This window comes from Ixodes scapularis, unplaced genomic scaffold (assembly GCF_016920785.2).
Source record: "Ixodes scapularis isolate PalLabHiFi unplaced genomic scaffold, ASM1692078v2 PGA_scaffold0__279_contigs__length_252992795, whole genome shotgun sequence".
NCBI lineage: Eukaryota > Metazoa > Arthropoda > Arachnida > Ixodida > Ixodidae > Ixodes > Ixodes scapularis.
The window spans coordinates 173349034-173375411 of NW_024609835.1; the positions used below are offsets into that span (position 1 = coordinate 173349034).

General features: G+C 50.0%; 1 protein-coding gene across 3 annotated transcripts in view; it reads left to right on the top strand.

The window, feature by feature from the left end:
- LOC8051753 (macrophage mannose receptor 1) overlaps positions 1–26378 on the top strand; it is a 181311-nt gene that overhangs the window by 63726 nt on the left and 91207 nt on the right. For all 3 annotated transcript variants that reach the window (XM_040217407.2, XM_040217406.2, XM_040217408.1), the window contains exons 7-9: positions 9232–9412; positions 12486–12632; positions 18528–18635. In XM_040217407.2, the coding sequence (XP_040073341.1) occupies positions 9232–9412; positions 12486–12632; positions 18528–18635 (436 nt within the window). The remainder of the gene's footprint in view (positions 1–9231; positions 9413–12485; positions 12633–18527; positions 18636–26378) is intronic.

The window sequence follows — 26378 nt, forward strand, 5'->3', positions numbered from 1 at the left end:
ATCGCCCCGATGCATTTCAAAACAAAACAAAGCACATAAAAAGAACGGTAAACTAAAGAGTCACTTGAAACACATGAGATTCACAGTCCTATCAAGCGTAGTACGGCTTCAGGCGCACGACGTGGACGACTTCAGGTCGTGGTGGGCGGCGTGATGATGTTCTTGTTCCGTCGGGCATCACCTCGTAGTTCAGCTCGCCGAGGCGACGAAGTACCTTGTATGGTCCAAAGTGCCGTTTCAGCAGTTTCTCACTGAGGCCGCGGCGACGGATCGGCGTCCACACCCACACCCTGTCTCCGGGCTGGAAGTGAACGTCTCTGCGACGAAGGTTGTAGCGGCCCGCGTCGACGCGTTGCTGGTCTTGAATCATGAGTCGGGCGAGCTGGCGGACTTCTTCGGCGCGTTGAGCAACCGCCTGGGCGTCGTCGCTCTCATTGTCAGATGGCTCATGGGGCAGCATTGCGTCCAGCATGGTCGTTACCTTCCGACCATGTACCAGCTGGAAAGAGGTGAATCCAGTGGTCTCCTGAACCGCCGTATTGTAGGCAAACGTGACGTAGGGCAACACCTCGTCCCACGTCTTGTGCTCTACGTCGACTTACATAGAGATCATATCGGCGATTGTCTTGTTGAGTCGCTCGGTCAGCCCGTTGGTCTGCGGGTGGTATGCAGTGGTTCGACGATGGCCGGTGCCACTGAGACGAAGGATCTCTTGCGTCAGCTGGGCCATGAACGAAGATCCGCGATCTGTAATCAGAACTTCGGGTGCGCCGTGCCGGAGGACGATGGACTCGATGAAAAACTTGGCGACTTCCACAGCAGTCCCTGAAGGAAGAGCTTTCGTTTCGGCGTACCGCGTGAGATAATCTGTTGCGACGATGATCCAGCGGTTCCCCGACGTCGAAGGCGGAAAAGAACCAAGTAGATCCATTCCGATCTGCTGGAAGGGTGTAGTTGGAGGAGAAATGGGCTGCAGAAGTCCGGCCGGCCTCGTCGGCGGTTTCTTGCGTCGCTGGCACTCGTGGCATGATCGTGTGTATAGGTGGACGGTCTTGGGGAGCTTCGGCCAGTAATACTTTTCACGAATACGGGCCAGTGTCCGGCTGTAACCAAGGTGTCCGGATGTCGGGTCGTCGTGGCAGGCTTGGAAGATCTCCTCTCGAAGGTCACTCGGGATTACCAGCAACCACGGTGTGTTGTTGTCGCCGAAGTTCTCTTTGTAGAGTACACCTTGTCGGATGGCGAAGGTCGGCAGTACTCGTGAGAAGACCCGTGGCACGGTACTCCTGCCCCCTTCCAGGTGCTCGATTAATGCGCGCAGCTCAGGATCGTCCCGTTGACGTCGTGCCATATCGTCGGTGTTCACTGCTCCTAGGAAGCACTCGTCGTCATTGTCGTCGCTGCAGCCGGAAGGAGTTTCGACGGGGGCTCTGGACAGGCAGTCGGCGTCGCTGTGCTTGCGGTCTGACTTATAGACCACTGTCATGTTGACTCTTGTAGTCGAAGACTCCATCGAGCGAGGCGTCCTGACGGGTCCTTCAGGTTCGCAAGCCAGCAGAGCGAGTGGTGGTCCGTGACTACACGGAACGGGCTCCCGTACAAGTACGGACGAAACTTCGTTATTGCCCAGACGACCGCAAGGCATTCTTTCTCAGTCGTGGAGTAATTTTTTTCCGCCTTGGACAATGTCCGACTTGCGTAGGCGATGACTCGCTCGATGCCTTCTTGCACTTGGAGTAGTACTGCGCCCAGTCCCGCGTTACTTGCGTCCGTGTGAATTTCTGTTTCCGCATCCTGGTCGAAATGTCCAAGCACAGGAGGAGTCTGGAGTCGTCGTTTCAGTTCGTCAAATGCCTGCTGTTGCTCCTCGGCCCATTTGAACTTCTCGGCGTCCTTCGTGAGATTCGTAAGTGGTGCGGAAATCTTTGCGAAATCCCGAACGAAGCGTCGATAATAGGCACAAAGTCCAAGGAATCTTCGCACGGCCTTCTTATCTGTCGGCGCTGGAAATGCCGCGACGGCGCGAGTCTTCTCGGGGTCTGGGCGGACGCCTTCGTTACTTACCACGTGGCCTAGAAACTTCAGTTCGTCATAGGCGAACCGACACTTTGATGGTTTGAGGGTGAGTCCAGCGGTCCGTATGGCTTGAAGAACAGCTCGGAGTCGTCGCAAGTGCTCGTCGAAGTCGCTGGAAAACACCACGACGTCATCGAGGTAGACCAGACAGCTCTGCCACTTCAGTCCTGCCAGTACGGTGTCCATAACACGCTGGAAAGTTGCTGGAGCCGTGCACAGTCCGAAGAGCATCACCTTGAATTCGTACAGCCCATCTGGCGTGACGAAAGCTGTCTTCTCTCGGTCCCGTTCGTCGACTTCGATCTGCCAGTAGCCGCTCTTCAGGTCCATCGATGAGAAGTATCGAGAGTGGCGCAGCCGGTCTAACGTGTCGTCGATTCGGGGGAGTGGGTAGACGTCTTTCTTCGTCACCGCGTTCAGCTGCCGGTAGTCCACGCAGAACCGAAGCGTTCCGTCCTTCTTCTTAACCAGTACGACTGGAGAGGCCCACGGACTGCTTGATGGCTGGATTATGTCGTCGTCCAGCATCTCTTGAACTTGCTCCTGGATCACCTCCCTTTCTTTAACGGAGACTCTGTACGGTGATCTATGCACAGGGCGCGCGTCGTCCTCGGTAATGATGCGGTGCTTCGCAACGGCTGTTTGGCATACCTTCGACAACGTCGCAAAGCAGTCACGGTATTCGGCGAGGAGGTTAATCAGCTGCCGTCGTTTCGGGTCCGGAAGCTTAGGGTCGATGTCGAGTTGCGCTGGCGGCGTACCGTCTTGCTGAGGTGGCGAGGATTTATCAGTAATGGCGGCGATTTCGGCGGAGTTTCGGAGATCCTCGACGTGGCCAACGACTGCACCTTATGTGAGGTGTTGCGTTTCATTCCGGAAGTTCGTCACGAGGACCACAGTGCGGCCTTCCTGAAGTTCGGCTACTCCTCGTGCGACGCCTATTCCTCTTCCCAGGAGCAACTGGAGGTTGCCTTCCAGAAGAACTTCGCTACGGGTAGCTGCATCGGTCACGACGGGTACGACAAGACTTGATCGCGGCGGCAGATTCACGTGGTCGGCAGCGACTCGGACGGCGGCTGACGCAGTTTGGAGTTTCCCTGAAGGCGGAACAGGTGTCCGCAGCGTCAATCTGTTTTCTCCAAGGTCGATGACGGCGCCGTATTCACACAAAAAGTCCATGCCGAGAATGACGTCTCTGGAACAGTCTTGTAGAATGACGAATTTCACAGGACACGTCTCGCCGTGAATTTCGACGCGAGCGGTGCACCTTCCAACAGGTGAGATGAGGTGTCCTCCGGCGGTTCGTATCTGCGGTCCATCCCACGGCGTCGTGACTTTTCGAAGGTGGCGGGAGAGCCTCCCACTCAAGACTGAGTAGTCTGCTCCGGTGTCCACCAGTGCCGATGCGTCGTGGCCGTCGATGATGACGTTTAGGTTGTTGGACACCGTTTCAGGAGCGTCGTTTCGGTCTCCGGTAGCGTTCGAGTGGGGGCCCTCCGACGTTCGTGGAGGATCTTGGCGTCGGTCGTCTTCGGCAACTCCATCTCCAGGGGTTGCCGCGCCTAGTTTCCCCGGCGTGGAGCGAGGGGCGACAGGCTTTCACGTCGGGGTCGGTGCATTGGCGAAGCTGGACGTCGTGGTGAAGGCGATCGGAACTCTCGGCGGGACGCAGGCCCGGGGTACTGGGGTCGTCGCAGATACTCGTCGATCTCCCGAGGGCGTTCACCATACCTGGGGCGCGGGTCGCTTGGGTGGAATCCGCGCAGCCCGAGTCGTCGGTATGGGCATCGGCGGTACACATGGTCAGCTTCCCCGCAGTGGTAACACAGAGGGCGTCGGTCGGCCGTCCTCCAGACGTCTGTCTTCCTCGGCGCAGGTCGGTCTGGGTGAACGTGCGCCTGATCTTCCTGTCGTCGGGGATACTGCGGCGTTGGGGCGTCTCTTCGGGGTGGCGCCGCAGCTTGGCGGGGAGCTTGCGGCGGTCATCGGGCTATGGCAGCGTAGCTCAACGTCGGTTCCTCCGGTACCACCGTGGTGACGGGAACCTCTGGTTGGAGCGCCCGTTGTACTTCCTCGCGCACAGCCTCGGCAATGGAGAGCGTCGCTGGTCGACTTGCGGCTGGCAGCAACTGGCGGAGTTCCTCCCGGACGACCTCCCGGATAATTTCGCGGATGTCCGTACCAGGAGCGTTCTCACCGCCAAGCAGCGCGGTTGCAGCGACACTTGGATGTCGCTGGTAGTGGGAAGCGCGCGCTTGGAGGGCGCGCTCGATGTTTGTCGCCTCGGTGACGAAGGCTTCGACGGTGCCCGGCGGGTTGCGCACGAGGCCTCCAAAGATGTCGGGCACATTGATACTTTAGACCCATGTTGTTGTAAAAAAAACTATCTCCAAACTCCGGTCTAAAAACATGCTTTTCGTGCAAGGCTCGTCAAATTATGAGGCGCTGGAGAAATGCAGCCTTCTGCGTTAAGTCCTTATTTCGAACTCTTTTTGTTCGCCTTCCGCCCATTGAAAAGCATGCGGGAAGGGCCTTAGAACGCACCTGGTATCGCTACGCCGCAGCGTTCTTCCGCATCAAAAAGTTCGTCTGCTTTCCTCGCCGTCACCATGGCAACGAACGCCGAATGAATAGAAGCACGCACGGTACCGCCGCGTGAAGCCAGCAACAGCTGACGCCATTTTACGAACGCCGTCTGCTAGCCACATCCGAACGCGGTGTGTCAGATCAACCGCCTCCGCCGGTGCGCCGCTAGCAAAGACGACGAAGCTGAGGCACGCCGACGGCGAATGGGCGAGCAACAGCACCGCGGGACGACTGCAACGGCGGCATTTATTGGGATCAAAGGCGCGAAATAAGCAAGAACAATTTTTATTTAAATTATAACACCCGATATCCAAGTTGGGGACCACATACCTTTGCTGGGTCTCTCCTGTGAACTTTTTACAGAGACAGGGGGTGCCGCATTCAAAACACAGCTCCGTTTGCAAAATATGGGGGCCCTGAAAAGGACCGTTGAGACCGCTACCAGAACCTATAACTGACGTAACGAGCACTTGACGAGCGGTTGGCGCATAAGTCGTCTTTATGCATTTTTTTATTTTTTTATACGTGGTGCAAAGTAATCCCGCCCCATATTTTTATGGCGTCAGGAACGAAGCAGCATAGAAAGAGTACCCTTCAAACGACAATAATAATAATAATTAAAAACTGCCGGATCTCCGCTGGAGACTCCGAGGCACAGTGGAGTAGTCGTCACGATAAAAAATCTAAAGAAACAAAATAAATAGCCTAACGGTCGTCGGCTGCGTCATAAGGCCTCGCCAAGTGCGGAGTATAACGGTCTTGGCATACGGTATGTATTGTGCATTCGTTATTTTCTTTTCTTTTCTACCACGTCAAATTCTGACGCCAAGACTCTCTACCTCCTCCGTTCCAACGCGTTGTTTGCTATTATTTTAACAAATCAGCTTCAAATAAGGGTCGTGGCACCCAGTAGAGTGAGAAAAAGAATAAAAAAGGAACATTCCGAGCCGCTCTGGACAGAGAAGCTCCTCTCATCAAAGAAGACGCCGTCCGAAACTCCAACGACTCCCTTCTTATTTTTTTATTTTTATTTTTATTCACTTTGTTACTTCATTTTGTTGTTGGGTTCGACTGCTCCCTTCTCTGTGACGATGCCGTCCGTGGACATACGTTTGGCGTTTCTTTTTTTCTTTTTTTTTTTTATGTCACGCGATGGTGTGGTCCGACAGATCAACCAATGAGTTTGTTAGAATTGTGTCATGAGGTATAAAATGGCGGATGAAATAAATATAATAAATGCAAAGAAGCGCGCAGTTCCCCTTCGGCGCTTTATTCTTCAAGAGGCGAGCATCGCAGTGCCATGGCGTTCAACTTGTGCCGTCTTCTTGGCGCCATGAAAGACCCTCTTGAAGCAATTAATTTGCTTCAGCGCGTTGGCCTGCTCCTGGCTCCTGGGTTTTCGTGCGTGTCCAAAGTGCGAAGCTGCGATGACAAGCTGCAAGTCCGCGCTAGATCTGCGGATGGCTACACGGGGGGGGGGGGGGGGGGGGGGGTTGCGGTGTGTGGATGACTCGTGAGGTGCCCAAGAGGAAGCCGGTCAAGGTTCAGTGCCGGGGCGAGGTCTCGGTACGGAGCGGTTCCTTTTTCGAAGGATCGCACGCACCTCACGTTTCTCCAACTCATGAAAATCATCCTCCGGATGCCAGAACCTACCGTGCGCCGTCATTCAGCGGGAGGCTGATATCGCAAGTAAGACAATAACTGATTGGGCGAGCCTTTGTCGGGAGGTTGTGGTAAATGCCGTCTGTAAGCATTCAGACATGATTGGTGGCGAAGGCGTGACTGTAGAACTAGACGAGAGTATGATCGGTCGGCACAAGTACCATCGCAGGTATTTAAGGCCTGGCCAGTGGGTTTTCGGTGGTGTGGCGCGTTGCAGCGGGTGCTGCTTTTTTGTTCCCGTGGAGACCCGTGACGCTAAAACCCTGCAAGGGCTAATAGCCAAGTGGGTCCGCCCTGGAACAAGAATAATCACAGATTGTTGGGCTGGCTATCGCAAGCTTGCAGATGACGCTCGCTTCACGCACCTCACCGTTAACCACAAGCTGCACTTTGTCGACCCGAACACTGGTGCGCACACCAATACGGTGGAGGGCACCTGGGCCCACGTCAAAAACTCTCTTCCACGTGGACGGCGCGAGAGCCACCATTTCACTGGTCACCTTGCAAAGTTCATGTTTTGGAGGAGAGAGAAGGCGCGGAAACACTGATAGATTCCAGTCGTTCGTCGCCGCGGCCGCCAAAATCTAGAGCCCCGACGCAGACAGGGCGAGGATTCTGACGGCCCCGGTGACTTCGAGGGATCCGCTGCGCTGAGCCCGTCACCCGCCTGCATGCGTAAAGACGACTTATGCGCCAACCGCTCGTCAAGTGCTCGTTACGTGAGTTATAGGTTCTGGTAGCGGTCTCAACGGTCCTCTTCAGGGCCCCCATATTTTGCAAACGGAGCTGTGTTTTGAATGCGGCACCCCCTGTCTCTGTAAAAAGTTCACAGGAAAGACCCAGCAAAGGTATGTGGTCCCCAACTTGGATATCGGGTGTTATGATTCAAATAAGAATTGTTCTTGCTTATTTCGCGCCTTTGATCCCAATAAATGCCGCCGTTGCAGTCGTCCCGCGGTGCTGTTGCTCGCCCATTCGCCGTCGGCGTGCCTCAGCTTCGTTGTCTTTGCTAGCGGCGCACCGGCGAAGGCGGCCTTTGATCCGAATAAATGCCGCCGCTGCAGCCGTCCCGCGGTGTTGTTGCTTGCTCGATCGCCGTCGGCGTGTCTCAGCTTCGTCGTCTTTGCTAGCGGCGCACCGGCGGAGGCGGTTGATCTGACACACCGCGTTCGGCTTTGGCTAGCAGACGGCATTCGTAAAAATGGCGTCAGCTGTTGCTAGCTTCACGCGGCGGTACCGTGCGTGCTTCTATTCATTCGGCGTTCGTTGCCATGGTGACGGCGAGGAAAGCAGACGAACTTTTTGATGCGGAAGAACGCTGCGGCGCAGCGATACCAGGCGCGTTCTAAGGCCCTTGCCGCATGCTTTTCAATGGGCGGAAGGCGAACAAAAAGAGTTCGAAATAAGGACTTAACGCAGAAGGCTGCATTTCTCCAGCGCCTCATAATTTGACGAGCCTTGCACGAAAAGCAGGTTTTTTTGGCCATCCCGCGTCCTGTTTTTTTTTATCCGGAACATGGGTCTAAAGTATCAAACTGCCAGATGTCGTCTCTCACCCCACGCATGAGGACCCGCAGCTTCTTGTCGTCTGTAGCTCGTGGGTCGGCACGGGCGCTCAGGCGGAGGACATCTTCTACGAAGCTTGTGACGCTTTCGTCGGGGCCCTGCGTTCGAATTCGGAGGAGATCTTCTGCCTTCTCCCGTCGGTGTAGGGTGGCGAACGTCTGCTGCAACTCGGCCACACAGATGTCCCACGACGTAAGCGAAGCCTCGTGATTCTCGAAGCAATGCCTCGCAGTACCCTCCAGCGAAAAGTAGAGGTTCTGGAGGCACTGCTCCGCAGTCCATCCGTTGTGTCGCGCCACACGCTCGTAGTGCTTGATCCAGTCTTCGACATCCTCATGGATCTCGCCGTGGAAGGAAGTCGGCGTACGAGGGGCGGCGGGCAGGTAGACGACGGCAGGAGCGGCGGGGGTCGGCGACTGGTTGGCCATCGTCGGCTTCGTTGGCTGCTTGGTCCTGGGCGGCAGAAGTCCGAATTCCGGGTGTAGGCCTTGGGTGCGACGACTGAACCGGATCTCGGTAGTGCCTTCGTTGGTTCTTCGTGGGCTTGGCGTCGGACTTGCACTGCGGTCCCTCGGAGGGGTACGCGGCAGGAGCATGCGTTACCCAGCACCTCCACCAAAATGTCACGGGTGGTGACCAAAAATAACAAATAAACAGGAAGAAATAAACGTTTAATGTGGCGAACTTGTGCCAAAAATAAAAGAGTACAAAAGATAATAATAGAGCGTCGCGGGCGTCGAAGTCGGCGTGGCAGCAGAGTCGAACGCTGAAGCGAAACTGAGTCCGGCTTGCCTGCGGAGCCGCTTTTGTACACACGTTGGCTTCTGGAGCATTCGACGTAGAAGGTTCGACGCGTAGAAAATTCTGACCTCGAATCAGCTAGACGGTTCTCGATTTCACCAGAACATCACATTACAGTGTCAACAAAAATGCGTAGCCGCGTCCAGGAATCGAACCCTGGCCCTTCGCGTGGGAGGCAAGCGCGATAACCGTTAGGCTACGGCCGCGCTGCCTACTTGGCGCGCGGCAATAGTATATTGTCTCACGACGCACTCGCAAATCAGCGTTTTTTTAAATAACAAGGATGAATTTTATCCCCCTTCAATATATGGTCACGAATTTGGAGTGGTAAAATGGGGGGTCGTTTCTCTTCCTTTAGGTTTACGTGAACACGTGAGAAACATTTGTCCGTATCGTGTTCAATTGAATTCGTCACAAACAAAAGCGTATGTTTTTTTTTCGTTTTTTTTTTTTTCTGTGTGTTTATTACGACAAGGTCCTTACCGACGTGTACTGTGGGCACCAATCACCTCACTTGATCATACGTGCTTTCACTGGCAGGGAAGTGGCCGGTTTACCTGGTCCGACGGTTGGCCCGTGCACCACACCAACTGGGCGCCACTGCAGCCTGGAGCTGCCGAGCGAGGCGAGCGACGCTGCGTCGCCCAAGATATGGCCACCGGCCAGTGGAGCGTCCAGCCCTGCAAGACTTCCCTGCCCTACCTATGCAAAATCACCTCCGGTGAGCTTCACCTCGGAGCCGGCAAATGCCTGTGCCTACGTCAACATTACGAGCAAATACTTGCTTGGATGAGGGGAGTATGATGCTCATTCCTTGCACTGGAGTACCAGTGAGAGGAAGGATCAGTGACCGAGTGCGTCAGCGCAGTACTGCTCGGAGCACGTGAAGCGAAAGCTCGCGCTGCGGAACCAAGGTATTCTCAAAAGTAGCGCAAGGTGCGTCGATGCACGACGTACGTGCAACGTGCAGCCCTTGGGAAGATCATAACGGCACAGCGAAGCACTTGGCTAGATTTCAGACGCCATAAATTTTCTCGAAGTGTCGCGCGGCACGTGTCTCGTGCACTTCTACAACAATAAATGGTGCCATTTTTCCCAAGATAGACGGGCTTTAGGTCTCCTGGGTTGAACCCACGGGGTAAGAGTATCTTAATCGTGAAACACATGTGAGCAAAAATCGCGTCGCTTCGCACTGCTGAGCGGTAACCCCCTTCATGTTTTAAAAGTAGCGCAAAATGCGTCGATGCAAGAAACATGAGCAACGCGCAGCCCTTGGGGAGATCATGGCGGCACTGAGCTATATCCTCAGCACCGTGATCCTCAGACGCCATGTTCCATCCCAGAAGTGGAATGCGGCACGTGTCCCGAGCATTTCCACAACAATGGATGGCGCCACTTTCCCAGGATAGAGGGGCTTTACTGAGCGGCGTAAACATGACAGCCCTTGCTGTCATTGGTGGTTCCTAAAATTAGACCGCGCGGATGTGAAATGCGACGCTATTTTTGCTTACATGTGTTTCACACTTTACACCGTGTTTCATTTCCGACCCCTGCCTGTTTTGAAGTAGATGGGCATCGTACCGGCGTGCGGTCGTGTATCGCTGCTACGCGGTTCATGTTGAAGACCTCAGGCTAACGATCGTTCTGCACTGGCGACATTTCTCATGTGCAGTCGAAGCACCATGGACACCCATTGGGGCTGACTGACTAACGCCCGCTCTATAACCATACACGTAATGCGATTACTTTTACCGGTGCTAGGGGTTGGCTAGGGGCGGGTACAGTCTACTGGTATATATAGCTGTGTATGTGACGGTTCAGCTTATGACTGCGAAATCGCACATTATTTACTTCATACTATCGTTGTTGTGCTGGATCGAAGATAAGTTATTTAACTGATGGTTCGCACTGATGGCTATTGCAAATGCTCCTTGTTAGTGCTTCCAGGCAAGCGTTCTAAGTGCGGTAGAAGTTCTCTACGGTATTTGAAAGAACACTTGACACAAAAGAATATTTCTTCGGGATATAGTTGTTTAAACGAATTTCCAGACCCCCCCCCCCCCCTCCCCCCCCAAAAAAAAAAATCAAATCAGAACTTTAATTAAGTCCTTACCTCTCTTACGTTGTGTGCAAAGCGGCACGATTTGACTCGCGGGAAGTTATCACTGTTGTCCATTTCACTCAAAGGGTGCCTTCATGGCTTAGGGTGGAGACATTTGGCCATTTCGTCCCACACTTTTATTTTTCTCTTTTTTTTTGTTCAGAAGCTCGTGAAAGAGCGTGTCTTTGTACGCGTTGGTGGCGCTAACAGTGCTATGGCGACATTTTGTTTCCGTTGATTTGTTTGTATTTTACCCATGAGCGCATGCTGTCGGCATCGGGTACTACAAAGGGTGGCATCCCCCTAAAGAGAAGGACATTGAGGCAGCCTAGTCAAATACTTTACTATGTGGAATACATTACACTCCGCTCATTTGCATTAGACAGAACACCTACAGCGCCGAATTCAGTCCTGACGGAGTGGAGGTCCACGTCAGTCTACGCGCATGGGCATGTGGATGCTCGCGGCAGCCGTGGCGGTGTCGTCTCCGATTCCAACTGAAACCCCTTCATGTTTCGAAAGTAGCGCTAAGTGCATCGATGCACGAGGCACGTGGAAAGTGCAACCCTTGGGAAGATCATGGCGGCACAGCGGAGCAAAGTATTTGGCGCAGTACTGATACAGTGTACTAGAATACTTGGGTAGTGTTGGGGACCGGAGCGGCTCGGCAACGGGAGCTCGTGAGGGCGCGTGTATTGACAGTTCGTGGCGACGCTGTAGTCGAGTTATCCGGAAAAAAATCGCGCAGCCCGCCTTCTTTTCTTTTTCCACTTTGAGCGGTGCACATGTCGGTACCCCGATTTTATACACTCCGTTTCACCTTATGTTGTACCACAGCGAATGCTAGAAACGCGAGCTCATAGCGTTGGCAGCTGCCCTTGGTGTACGGGAGCTTGTGCCGCCGAGATGTGCCCCAGAGCAAGGAGCTCGCGCTTGTAGCCTTTCCTTCGGTTCAACACAAGGTGAAACAGAGTATAGGGCACATAAAAAAAAAAAAAAAAAAAATCGGCATTTTTGAAATCTATTTTTTTTCTTTAATTTTTGCGGTAGGCAAGGGGTTAATGAACGGTTTAATGGGCCATGTTGCAATTGCAGCTTTGAAGGGAGCCATTATTAAAGGCCAACCAAATTTAGAAAGTTCACGAACAAACATCGAGCTTTGAGCGAAAGCAACAAGGTGCTCGTTTTTGTTGTGTTTGTCCGTCCCTTCTCGTTTTCTTCCTCAAGCTTAATTATCCCTACCAACCCGCTCGTTCTTTCTTGAGATGTTTATCGCTAAAATTTTGCCTTTCTTTGCTTAATTAAAAAACTGCGCGCTGAAAGCGTGAATGCGATTGTGCTGATATTGATGCGTAGAAGAATGACACAGTTGTTTCCGTCCCCTCGTCACTAACTCGACAGCGTGTCTTCGGTCGACCCGCCGGCGCCACACATCAAGACGACTAAATCACTATTCTACGTATTATTTTCATAACGCGGTTTCTGAATCAAGCGAAGAAAGGCAAACTTTTACGATAAATTTCGCGAACCTCGTTGCCTTTTCGCGAATTGTCGAAATTGTGTTTGCCTTTAGTAATGACTCCTTTGAAAACTGCAATTGCACCATGTCCAATTAAGCCGTTAATAAACATGTTAACTAACATATTTCGGGGTTTGAGTCTACATGTCTCTTTGTGCGTACAATTCATTCCAGAAAAGCCGCCCGCAGTGGAGCATCACGAGGGCGTCTGTCCCGAGACTGCCAAGGGATGGGTGGACGTCGGTAACCCCTACTGCTACTTCTTCAGCGGCAGCCGGGTGGAGAACTTCCTCGGAGCCGTCGAAGCTTGCGACGAACGAAGTAAGACATACCCATCAGGGACGTTTAGTAGTTAAATATGTAATAGCAGAGAGATAAGAAACTACACTCCCGAAAAAAGAAAGCATTATTAAATACGTTATCATTTATCGCCCTGGTGCATGCAGCTGCTATTGGTTCGGTTTGGACTGGACTGGTCGGTGGACCGATTTCATGATGTCACACCGTGGTTCTTGCATGCTCTTTCGCTCAGTTCGTTTGCTGGTTACGTCCTCTTGTTCTCTTACGTAAGAGGAATGAGTCTTCTCGCACACTTCCAGTGACGCGCCACTATTGGCGCGCCCTTCGAAAAGCTTTAATGGCTGCACCCGAAATCGCCGACACCCGGGAGAACAGACTGGCCTTTCGAAGACAACAAAACCCTGCGCTCAATGCTAACGCGGTTCGTCGAGAATCACCGTAGCTGCAGCAGGGATTTCGGCATAATTTTTGGGGGGTTGCCAAAAAATTGAGTTGTATGAACGGCGCGAGACACAACTCGATTTCGCATTTCGATTAGTGGCTGAATTCGTCGTACTCGCATGAAACATTTTATGGATCTGCAAAATAACTACTATAATCTGTGCCAGGCTAAGAAGGCAGTGGAAGCTCCTTCCTCCTTTTTCCACTTTAGCAGAGCGAATGCCGGAGAGGAGGGGACTCCATTTTCAGTGTTAGCTCCGCTAAAGTGAAAAGATGTGGAAGGAGCTACCACCTCGTGATTGAACTGTCACCGACTATAGTGAGATGTTTGCAGATTCATACTATATAGAACCTACGAACAGAACGACCTATTTCACTCTAAGAAATCTGATGTGTCTATTTTTCGGGACGTTCCTTCAGAGGAAAGCTGCCATCTACGGAGGGAACTCGGTGAATGTCGAGGCTAAAAATATGTACATAACCAAAGAAGAGAGAAAAAAAAAGGGTTCCGTTGTGCTATTGGCCACGATATTATCGCGTAAAAGTTCATACACAGGGTTACAATAAAAACTGTATTTTGTTTTGTTTCTTAAGATCTAGAAACGTCTTTAGCCACATACTTGGCCGATTTTCTTCCGTAGACTGCAGCGATAGTGGCGTACCAACTAGTTTCTGAGTGTGGAGCGGAGGGGGGGGGGGGGGATGGAACGAGACCGCCCCCCCCCCCCCCCCGCCCCTCAGTGCCGGGGGGCGGTGCCCTTGGCATCGCAGAAGGGTTTGGATTTGGGCTAGTTGGTTGAACATGTTTAGGGGTTAAAAGTGCTAAAAACGACGGACGAGTAGGAGAGACACACACCACAGAGCGCTACTTGCAACTGGTTTATTATTGGAAAAACCACACGTACCGCGAAACCAACAAGACACACATCCGATTCAGTTCCAACCGTCGCTTATCACATTTCTTACTCTTACACCATTCATGATCGTAAAAACGATAACTCCGATTCAAACAGGGTTATCGATGGGGCACTTACACACGCACCCTCGTCACACTCGGAAATAAAACAACGCTTCCGTTATCTCCCTTGTCTTTCTATTTTTGTTTCGTGCCAAGATGACGGTGTTGTCTAAATAGGGTAAACGCTCACACCTACTGCAACGCACTGCGAAATTGCCAGAGGGGGCTGACCTCAATGACAGGGCATGTTCCCTCAGTCTTTCGTTCACGCATCGCCCCGACTGCCCCACGTATACCCTCCCACAAGACAGAGGAATTCTGTACACTACGCCCACTCTGCATCCTACGTATTTTGTTGCGTGCTTTTTCTGACAAATATCCAACCGTGTGTCACCCCGTTCCACCCTCCCACATAGCTTGCTTAATTTCTGTGGAGCTGAAAGGAGAAATTAAGCAAGCTATGTGGGAGGGTGGAACGGGGTGACACACGGTTGGATATTTGTCAGAAAAAGCAAGCAACAAAATACGTAGGATGCAGAGTGGGGGTAGTGTACAGAATTCCTCTGTCTTGTGGGAGGGTATACGTGGGGCAGTCGGGGCGATGCGTGAACGAAAGACTGAGGGAACATGCCCTGTCATTGAGGTCAGCCCCCTCTGGCAATCTCGCAGTGCATTGCAGTAGGTGTGAGCGTTTACCCTATTTAGACAACACCGTCATCTTGGCACGAAACAAAAATAGAAAGACACGGAAGATAACGGAAGCGTTTTTTATTTCCGAGTGTGGCGAGGGTACGTGTGTAAGTGCCCCATCGATAACCCTGTTTGAATCAGAGTTATCGTTTTTACGATCATGCATGGTGTAAGAGTAAGAATTGTGATTAGCGACGGTTGGAACTGAATCGGATGTGTGTCTTGTTGGTTTCGCGGTACGTGTGGTTTTTCCAATGATAAACCAGTTGCAAGTAGCGCTCTGTGGTGTGTGTCTCTCCTACTCGTCCGTCGTTTTTAGCGCTTTTAACCCCTAAACCCTTGGCATCCCTTGGGTGCTGCCGGCCAGTGTTTGCCCTGCCTAGTGGCGGCTGTTTCAGAGGGCAAAACACATGTCTTGCCTGCCCCCCCCCCCTTACCCCCACACACACACAGACACACTTTGAGAATTGGGGGGAGGGCCCAAACGCCCCCCTTGCATCCCCCTCCCCTTCCCTGGGTTGGTACGCCCATGTGCAGCGATATGCTCTCCCGAGTGTTTGGCGGGAAAGTAGACAGATTGCTGAGAGTTTTCAGTAGACGGCTGGGATGGGACGAGAAGAGGGAGGCTAGAGCTGGCAAGGCACACTTTGGTCGCTGACAGAATGAGAACGGCAGGGCGTGATTTTCGAACGCCTCCAGCACGCGCTTCACGCCTTCCGCCGTGCTTTGGCGGCGGGCGCGTGGAGCACGAGACGCCAAAGTGTTGCCGAAGGTGCACCCTCAGAAATTGAGGGTCTAGTATTTACACCTGTTGTCCTATATATAAACACCCCGAAACTATACATTTGACGTTCAGTTCACTGACGTTGAACTCACGATACCAACTTTTACGGGCGGTTCTTTAGCTGTGTGACATAACTTAGTAAATAGCTAACGTGCGTATCAAATATTACATAAAAACACTGAGGTTGTGCAGCAGGGCTAACGAAACCTTGAGTGTTTTCCTGTAGTCTTTATTCAGTGCATTAGCTATGAATTTATTCAGTGCATGAATGAATTCATAAACTATGAATTTATTCATAGTTTATTCATAGTCAAAATTCGTAGTCATTCATAGTCAAAATTCAAAGTCAAAATTTATAGTCAAAATTCATAGTCAGAATTCATAGTCAAAAACTATGAATTTATTCAGTGCATTAGCTAGGAAAGAAGAAGAAGTGTTCAGAGCAAGAAGCTCGATTTTTCGCTCCTTCTAGAACCAAACGCTTTAGGCCAGTTAATTCAATTTTTCATCTCGAACGGAAACCATCTACCATCAACAATTCTGCTCGGCGACAGCCCGCCGACCGCAAATGGAGGGCCAACCTCTTCTGTGAGTAGCAGAAAGCGTTTGACGCCAAATCTGTCTGACAAGATGGACGCCATAAGCGACCACATAAATTCCTATGGCCAACAGGAGGATGGACGCCCGCTGCTTCACCCTCCTCAATTGGTTGTTCAAGAAATAAGTGGAACAGTATCGGACGAGAACATCCCGTCCAAACGAATCCGTACCGCCGATGTCGAGAGGGACCAAGGCGAGGATAACACCTCATTATATTCATTGCGGGACATAACCAATGAGACCGACAATGACGAACCGTACACAGTCGTGACATACCAAAAAAGCCGGGCAACAGGAATTCCCGTGGTCTTCAAGCCGACAACACCAAACACGTCCTTCTGGCGTGTAAACCCAAGCGTGCTTGCCAACGAGATCATAGCGGTCACACAAGAAAAGATTGTCTCGCACAAAATCAACAAAGAAGGCAATCTCTCCGTAAATGTTTCATCCCTGGACTCGGCAAACAAGCTTCTCGCAGTCACCTCTCTCGGAGAGATTCAGGTAACTGCTCATATTCCGGAGGCATATTCCAGGAACTATGGAAAAGTAAAACATGTGCCACTCGAATACAGCAACGATGAACTCTTGGATTATTTAAAAGACTTTGGAGTCACGTCTGTTCAACGTCAAGTGGCCTACCGACGCCAGGACGACGGAATTGTGGAACAACACCCTTCAACTTCAGTCGTCCTCACATTTCGGACGGACCGAGCCATGCCTCAGCGCATCTACCTCGGATTCACAAGCCATCCCGTTGAACAATACTTTGGACAGGCAGTTCAGTGCTTCAACTGCCAAAGCTATGGACATCTCGCCAGGAAATGTAGAGGAGAGCGTCGTTGCAAGGTGTGTGCAGGACCACACAGCCACAAGGAGTGTAGCTCCAGAAAAGAACCAAAATGTGCCAACTGCAGCGGCAACCATACATCCACATATTCCGGATGTCCGCGAAAAAAGGCCGCCACTGCTGCAAAACAACGCTCTATCATCAACGGAAGGCAAACAAGGCGTCGAGCTCCGTCACCAAATCCACAAGTTGTTTGCCGCCAAGCACGACCAGAACATCCCAACGGAGGAGCACCTACAAAGAAAACCTACAGTGAGATCCTGAAGCGTCCTCGCAAGGTTCAAAAAGATCAAAGAAATACACAAGAGGACGACTTTCTTCCCTTGGAGGAGCATCCAGGGCGGGCGACAATGCCAACACCCATACCAGCACCTCGTCGATCTCGGAAAACTCAAGCGCCTCCCGCTGGAACACCAGCAACATACCCAATGTCAAACCAGTCACACCATCCACGAAAACAAAAAGATCTTGCGCAGGTACTCCTACCCATGTTATTTGTGGCGTTACAAGCTATCATACAAGAATACCCTGGGGCAAACAACATTCCATTGCTTACTATGGAGCGATTGATAATTCCCATTAGCGATCACCGCTATCACGAATAGCGTACGTCAGTACAATGGATGAACATTACAAGAAAGCCTCTATCATACAATGGAACGCAAGAGGTTTGCGATCACGACCTTTTGATTTCAGACAACTCGTTTATAAATATAGCTTCCCCATCATTGTAATCTGTGAATCAAACTTACCTAAAGACATTCAATTATCACGGCACGAAAAATTTGACTCATCATGCACTACTAGTGCAAGTCGCGTGACAATGTTCATTCGAAGAGATCTTACATATACCGCACACGTCGTTTCAACCCACCCGACCAACAAATATGTTTGCGCGACGATTTGAAATGGGAAAATGAAGTTTACAATAATCGCAGCATATATACCACCAAAGACCTTATTTGACAGGCAGCATGGGGGAGCATTCGGACAAACCTGCGTGGAGGGCACTTGGCAGAATTAGCCGACGGTTACCACTTATCTACCATTAATGACGGAACCCCGACGTATTTCTACGGAACGGAAGGTAGCAGCTGCCTCGACTTAACATTTGTTTCGGCAGCACTAACATCGCAAATTATTAATTATTGATTCTGGCCTCACAGTGTTAACGTGAGTGCTAGTGTGTTACCTTTATCCTCCTCTACTTTTCTTTCCTCCTTCTTTTATCCCCTCATCCCCTTCCCCAACTCAGAGTAGCCAACCGAGGCAGGCCGCCTTGGTTAACCTCTCTGTTTTCTCCTCCTGCCCTTACCTTCTTCTGTATCAGTCGGAAATCAAGCCGTTCGTGAAAGTTGGTATCGTCGGTTCGACGTCAGTTGGCTGAACATCGAATTGTAGTTTTTGGGGTGCTATATATGGGGGGACCAGGGGTGTAAGTACTACACCCCTTATTTCTGAGCGAGTAGGAAGTGCGTGCCTGGAGACGGGGCAACTGAAGCTCCTCTCTGGCCTTCTCACCGGTGACTATAGATGAGCGTGCGCGATGGGCAAAGTGTGCTGGAGTTTCATATCCACAATTGGGGCTCTTTGCAGATTCTACCCTGGTAAGCTTTCACTCGCAGGACCAGCTGGACAGACTTCTGCCCTACATTCGACTGTCCCCGTCAAATCTCTGGATTGGGCTCGAAGAAAATAAGAACGGTGAGCGAATCCGGAGCACGGGGATAGACGACAGTCATTTTGCGACCCAGTACATTGCCATTGGAAGTTCGTCGACCGCCACCATTTTTTCGTACGCCGACACCATAGGAACTACGCACGTAAACCACGTTTTCTGAGTCGGCCCGCAGTCGCGCCTTTTGATAGGTGGCGCCATCTTCTGTGGAATTCGCGCAACTCTGAGACGACCCGCGGCCGCAGTCATTGGACACGATCTCGAGCTCGAACGTCGGAGTGCTCGGCCGAGCTCTGACGCAGCAGTCGCGTCCAATCGTTTTGGTGGCATGTCCCGCCCAAAGTTGCCGCTTTTGGCCATTAGGTGTGCTCACTCGCGACCGACTGAGGCGCCGCCTGTTCACTGCCTTGGGCCATACGCGTACGGTTAGCAGCAGGTAATCGGGAGCTATCGTTTTTCGTGCTTTTTCTATTTGCTACATCACAAGTGCTGATGCGCGGCGTTGTGACGTGGCGAACAGAAAAACAGGCGTAAAGGTCTGAACGTCGTTTGCAGACGATCGACGCTTCCTTCACCTGCTCGCAGCTCGTATTGCAAACGCGGTTTGTAAACGACGTGACCCCGAGCGAGCTGTTGGGCACTCTGTAATGCTGGCTCTCTATTTGATAAAAAACAAACCATCGCCCTTTTTTTACATCAATTAAAAAAAAAAAAAACACGGTTTCGTGAAGTGGACATTGATAGATATTAATTTTTTAGCAGTTACTTTGAACTATTTCAGGCGAAAAAAGTCAGCTGCCGCCGCCCAACGCTTTCTCTGTGGAAATCGCTCAAGTCGCAAAAATCTGGAGCAAGTGTACCAATTTCAGCTATTCAGTTTCTAGCTGGAAAAAGGGCCCAGTACTATCTGGCAAATCAAAATTTATGAACTAAAGTGTTCTTGACAAAATACCAGCTTTTATTATTCGCATTTGAACGAAATAATATTAGAGGTGATCCATTGTATTGTTGAAGAACTGCTTTATACAGGGTGATAATTTATTTCGAACCTATTTATTTAAGAGAAGAAAAAAAGAAATACGTGACGGGTAGATTAAAGCGGTCTGGCAGTACGGAAACGCGCATGAAAAGAATATCAACCGCCTTTTCGAACCGCCAGCGTTGTGACTGTTGCACGACTGGAAACTTTAGCGGCCCCGTGCTCACCGCAGGCGTCAAATGAAAAAAAAAAAAAAAAAAAATTGACCGATATATTGGTTTGAGATGGCTCGCAGTGAGTTTTGAACTGGGACCATATGATCATTTTCGCTAATTATCAAGGTGATTCAAAATCTCTGTTAATTATTCGACTTTCTGCGAAGATCAGCACCCTCTATTGTGTCCCCCTGGCCGTATAAGTCATAGACACAGGCCGCATTGGTATACCTCGCACTGTTCTTAAAATATAAATCTGTCCAAATTGAAAAAAAAAAATGAATACAACATTTAGCTTGTACACCACAGTTTAATGCTGTGAGTGGACTCCCTATAGGCTTAATTAGCCCGACTTGAGGTGTGGACGCTTTACCTTATCCACTCCATCTCCACTGACGTGTATCACAATCTTGGGTATTGGTTGACAGTCCGAGGTCGGGTTCGGGGAGTGCCATCAGAGTGTCAAATCTACAGGGTGTCACAAAAGAAAATTTACACGGTCTTTTTAACCGCAAAAATAAACTAAGCATCGCCGAACGCTCATTCTCCGCCCAAAGGTAGAGCTAGAGGTCACAACCAGATGCCAAAGTTTCAGCCCGATCCGATAACTTTATCAAAAGTTATAAGTGATTTTCTGAAAATTTCAATGGGAAAATGGTGGCCGACGGAGTTTTCAAACACATGGGGCTCTATGGCACCAGAAACCGAAAACGGGCAAAAATGGGCTCCATTTTCCCATTGAAATTTTCAGAAAATCACTTATAAATTTTGATTAAGTTATCGGATCGGGCTGAAACTTCGGCATCTGGTTGTGACCTCTAGCTCTACCTTTGGGCGGAGAATAAGCGTTTGGCGATGCCTAGTTTATTTTTGCGGTAAAAAAGACCGTGTAAATTTTCATTTGTGACACCCTGTATTTTCTGTTTTCAAATAATTTTTTTGTATGAGGTCGCAAAACATGTCCACAAAACGGGACGGGTTATAACTTCACAAAATATAATATTAACGTCAAATAAAAAAAAAAAAAAAAAAAAAAAAAAAAAGATTGCGTGTCAAGGGGTGTCCAAACAGGACACTACAAAACCCGCGACTCCGACAAATCGTGAAAATCGAAGCGGACGCTTCTATTTTTACGGTCTGTTGGAGTCGTGAAAATGTTTGCAGGAGTCGCGAAAATTTTTACGATCACGACTGCTCTCCTCTTGAGATTGACGTCACACGCCACCTGCGTCTGGCTCACCTCGCCAACGCCCTCGCGTACCGCCGTCGCCTCGGCTCGAAGGCCAAGGAGGTCCGGCTTCGGGTGGATTTGGGACATTCCTGCGTCGAAGCGTGCGTTTCGCCCGCCTCGGATCTGCTTTCTTTGTCGAGATTCACTTTCGTCGTGATGGCGTCCGATGCTGTTCCGTATTGTGAGCGGAGGCCTTGAGCAATTGACCGACAGCCAACAGAGCGTGTGAGTGGCTCTCCGGACCCACGTGATAAGCAGAGCAAGGCCGCCGTGGAGGAAGCGAGGGGGAGATTTGACGGAGGGAAGTTTCCCCCCGGGAAGAATTGACGGAGGGAAATTTCCCTCCGACGGCCGGAAGCGGATCGCGGCAAAGCGCGGCACGATTTGCCGGAGTCGCGGGTTTTGTAGTGTCCTGTTTGGACACCCCTTTAGAGGAGGTGAAAAGAGATTTTCTCAAAATCGCGTTGACGCAACTTCGAGGGCCTTAGTTATAACAAATAACAAATACAACATTCTTCACCGTCATTATTTTTATACATAGTACACGCAGACTGATCTAGAAAAATTAGCTGAAATAGCTTTTAACTTACATAAAAAAAAAAAAAAAAAAAAAACAAAAAAACTTGGGAGATTTTAAAAGGGGGCATTGAAGTCAATTCTGGAGCAGGTCGTTTTTGATGTTATATTGTTTAAATTGTGTTAGTTCACACATTTGCACAGTCCTAAGTTACAAAACCGCCTATTCATCTCGGGGCAAGAGAAAAGCATGTGGACCCTCTCTTCTCTCGGACTACACTGTGTAGACCAATAAAAGCCCAACAATACGCGCAGATTCCGAATGATTTTATTTTAACTCGTTTCGAAGAGAGTTTGACAGCTACACATTCGGATAAGACTCCTCTTTTTCTCCGCGGGCGAAGCCCTCGCTTGCAACTCGCCGACAAGTGCCCTTCGTCGACCACTTCACTCGGAAGAAAGCTCTTCCCAAAAAGGGCTTGTCGTGATTTTTGAACACGCTTTTAACGAGGAAAAAATTTACGCGCGATGCTGATTTCGGGCTTGTTCGTATGCTTAGAGCGTCTATACCCCGTTTCAACTTACGTCCAGACGCAGCGGACGCTGCCAGCTATCCCATCCAATCCCGCTCTGTGTACGTAGCCCGTGATACGCTTTCCACGCGTCGCTTTGCCCCCTCTCCAAAGTCACGTGACATTCGCACGGCGTTAGATTGGCTCCGATGGCTCGTAGCATCCGCTGCGCTCGGACGTAAGGTGAAACGGAGAATAGGGCGATCTCAGAATCGACTTCAGTGCCCGTTTATGCTACCCCTTTAAAGGGGCCCTGAAATCATATTTAAGCGTTTAACTTTTTTGTGGTTTCCACGTCTTTTGGGGTTCGGACAAGCTAGCGGGCACGGAGAGAGTAACTAAATATCAGTGCGTCATATTTTAACCGGACGAGGTGGAAACCTCCTCTACCGACGAGGGCAACCCGTGGTACCGAAAGAGCGCAAAGTGTGACGTCTTCGGTCCTGGGCCTACTACTGGTCAGAGTCGCTAAAAGCTTCTTTTTAGTCCAAATACAAAATATAAGTGACGCGAACCGTTTCGATTATGTAAAAAAGTAGTTTTTGTTCAATATTTTAGATAAGAGAAGAAACGAATGAAGTTTATAGAGTACGGAAACGAGAAATGACCCGTCGACATACCCGCCACTAAGCGGTGGAAAAGGCGGCGCATACAAGAAAGGAGTAGTGGGATCAGGCGCCGACACGGATAGGTCTCGGATGTACACGGCGGCGCAGCGGTCGTATGGACAAAAGGACCCATCGGCTCCGAGCGTTCCGAAAGCCTTCACGGTTTGGCCGTTTCGCGGTATGGCAGCGCGAAGTGGCTCCCATTCTAAACTGATATTTACCCCGTGTTTCTTGTCGTTTGTGGCCAATGAAGTGACATGCCGAATTAGTGTTTAATCGCGCAGCCAATGCAATGAGAGCCGCTCTGGCTGCCCGCTGCATACAGCCTATCCAGAATATGCTGTAGTGGCGCCCTCTCGCGCCGTCGACACGGAGTGCGGCAGCTATGAGCGCTCGCGATGAGCCCACTACCCCTCCTCTAGTTCACGGCCACTGAAGCAACCAAGGACGTCACGAGGGAAGTTATTTTTTGCTTGTTTTGTCATTTTAATTTGCCTATAACTTTGAAAATAAAGCGAATTTCGAGAAAAGAAAAGTTTCAATAAGTTACTACGTTCAGTGCGCCCAGGATCGGTGCAAATAAAAACCAGTAAAAAAGTCCTTGCAGGGCCCCTTTAAGAGTGCCACGCGATAGCGTTATCGGCCCCGTTCGCAAAGCCTTCTCATTAGGGAGTTATTAGGGAGTTTTCGTAGATCGTTTTCGCCGTCCCGCAAGGCCCTCCGCAACCCGCTGCGATAGCGGGAACACCACAGTCAAGGTTATCGGCGCGCAGGCGCAGTAGCAACTTCTTCGTTGGGGAACGCTTAGCGGAGGGGGCAGCGCGGTCTACGAAAACTCCCTATTGTAGGTCGTTTCCGCTGTCCCGCAGCGCTCTCCGCAACCGACTACCGTACCCGGAACTGTACAGTCGGCCATCGCCACGCAGGCGCTGTAGCGGCTTCTTCGGGAAGAAGCGGCCTACGAAAACTTCCTATAAAACTCGCTGTCGTTCCCAAGCTGTGCAAGCGCGTGTGCGTTGTCTGGTCGCTAGCGTTACGTGTTTTTGCTAGAGATTTCGCGCCAAATATTGCGGGAAACGTTTCCACAGAATATTTCGAGAAACTTTTCCACTAAATTTAGAGGGAACATTTTCTGATAAATATGTCGGGAAAATGTTCCGCTAAATTTGGCGGGGAAGTTTTCCCCTGAATTGGAAAGAAAAAGTTTCCGCTAAATCTAGCGAGAAATTTTCCCGTCAAATTTAGCGGGTCGATAGATTCATGACCCTATCGACCGGATAAAATTCGTCGTCAGCGTCTGTGGCACCAACAAATAACGTAATGCAACGCACGCAGCTACGCGAAACGTCACACGAGCCACGTGTGTCGTCACGCGTGGCTGCGTGCGTACTTCTTTCCCCTCACTCTTTCTCCCAATCTTTTTCCCGGTTCCTACAATGCCGCCCTCCCTTTCCTTTCCCCACTCCCCGTTCCTTGCTCACCTTACACTCCAATTCAGTTTCCCCAAAATTGATAAAAATATAGCTTCTTCACTGCAGGCACGACTGTTTCATACTTCCAAACAAGTGAAACAATTGCTCCTAAATACTGCATTTCATGCGTTATGGGACTTTAAAGATAACGGTTGCTGCCAATACTTAACAACATAGAATCCCAAATAAAATAAATTTAACTGATTTTTTAAACCAGTCTGCCTGAGTTATATATAAATTATATTGGCGTTATTGAAGGTTGTATTTATTCCTGTAGCCCTTTAAATTGCATCAACTCGCAATTGGGAAAGACGTTTCTACCTCCTATCAGATGCGAATTTTTCTAACGGAAATAGGACAATATCTTGTACAAATGAGGCCCGTCCTCTTGTGTGTACCGTGTTTTGCTACCTCATAAAAATTATTTGAAAAAGTAAATAGAAATAATAATGCTAACAATCTCTATCATCATCATTATCTTCTTCTTCTTTTTCTTCTTCTTTATTTTCACGTGCCCAGAAACAGCCAAGAGGTCTTGTTTTTGGGACACAGAGTCAATAAGGAGCGAAATGAACCGAAACAGAATTGAAGGTTTCAGACAAAAAGCGATATAAAAAAATTACAATCAGGCCACAATCACTTTTACTTGCTTCGCGAACACCATAATGCCACTGAATATATTAATTTCGGCATTTTTAATACAGTTAAATAGAGATTTTGTCCGTGACAAAGGAGCGGGTTCAGAGACAGTGTGAATTGTTGAACTGTGAATGCTATAGTGGAGCGGGGAGGGAGAGAATATTCACACCACGTAAAAGATAGTCACTGCCTAATACTCTAATAACAATCTTGTACAGACAAACTAAATCGCGCTCTGCACTTCTATCGGACAGACGTACCTGCAAAACCTTAATAAGAAAAGTATAATAAAAATAAAACAGCGTTAGAAGTATTGAATTAAACAATACGTATTAGCCTTTATTGCACATTTTCAATGGTCATTGCCTGCGTTTCCGATGACAAATGCAATGCCACAAAACCGAACTCAAGCCTTGACCTAACTAGGGCACTAGATCAACGAATAAAGGAGGCCGGGTTCCGAAGCTGCTGAGTAATGCGAGATATGACTCCCAACATTCTTGTCGCCCTAGCAACAGTAAGCGACACGTGAGAAGTGAACCTGAATTCCTTATCAAGATACACACCAAGATCTTTAACAACAGATTCACGTTTCATTGCAAAATGACACCCCCATGACTGTCCTTATCTGAACACACCCAGTAGAATGTCGATCGATTGAGACGCCATATTAAGTATTCACTGGACGCCATATTTGTGGGTGCTGTTTAAAGCGCATGCTCAGAACAATCTCACATTACGAGCTTGCTAAGACCGGCACTCTCGATGGTGCGGAATGCACGTTGCAAATGAACTGCGGAAGCTCGCCATCAGCACGCGCTCGGAATTCTCGCACACCGATATGGCCGCCAGTGAATACTCCCTATACTCCGTGCTACAACCTCGTGACCACGAGATCGCAGCGTTGACATGTTCATCCGGAGAACGAGCGCTGCCGCTAGAAAAGCCCGTCTCAAAGCCAGGAGCGCGGGATGGCTCGCGCTTGCAACTTTGGCTGTAGTCTCAGCTTAAAGGCGGGTGCTCAAAATTTTCTTCAGCGTGGCAGAAGATTCCCCCCCTTTTCTTTTTTTCCTCCTCCATTTTCCTCCTCGCTTTTTACGGCCTTCTCGCACGAGTGCTGATAGGCTTACTGGCCCCCCGACAAAATCTCTGTAACCCTTCAAGGTTCTCTGCTTCAATCCCAAACGCCGGGGATTAGTTAGGCAGGCTGGATATGAGCTCGGAAAAGTTCGGGCTGGCTCGCTTTTCTTCTTTTTTTTTTTTTTTTGCTCTTTTTCTGCAGTTCTAAAAATCACTGAGATAGTCAACACCAACTAGCCCAACAACAAGTTCTTTTACACTCAGACACTTCCGGGTGCGGCCATACACGCTACAACACCGCATATTTATCTCGAGTGAAAGGAACTTGAACATCACAGCAGAAGGAAAAAATATGGGTATTTTTATCCGAACTTTGAGCTCTACCCAGAGAGTTCAAAATGTGTCGTTCTAACAACGGCACACTGAAGAGTGATTGTATCACTATTGCGTTTTTGTT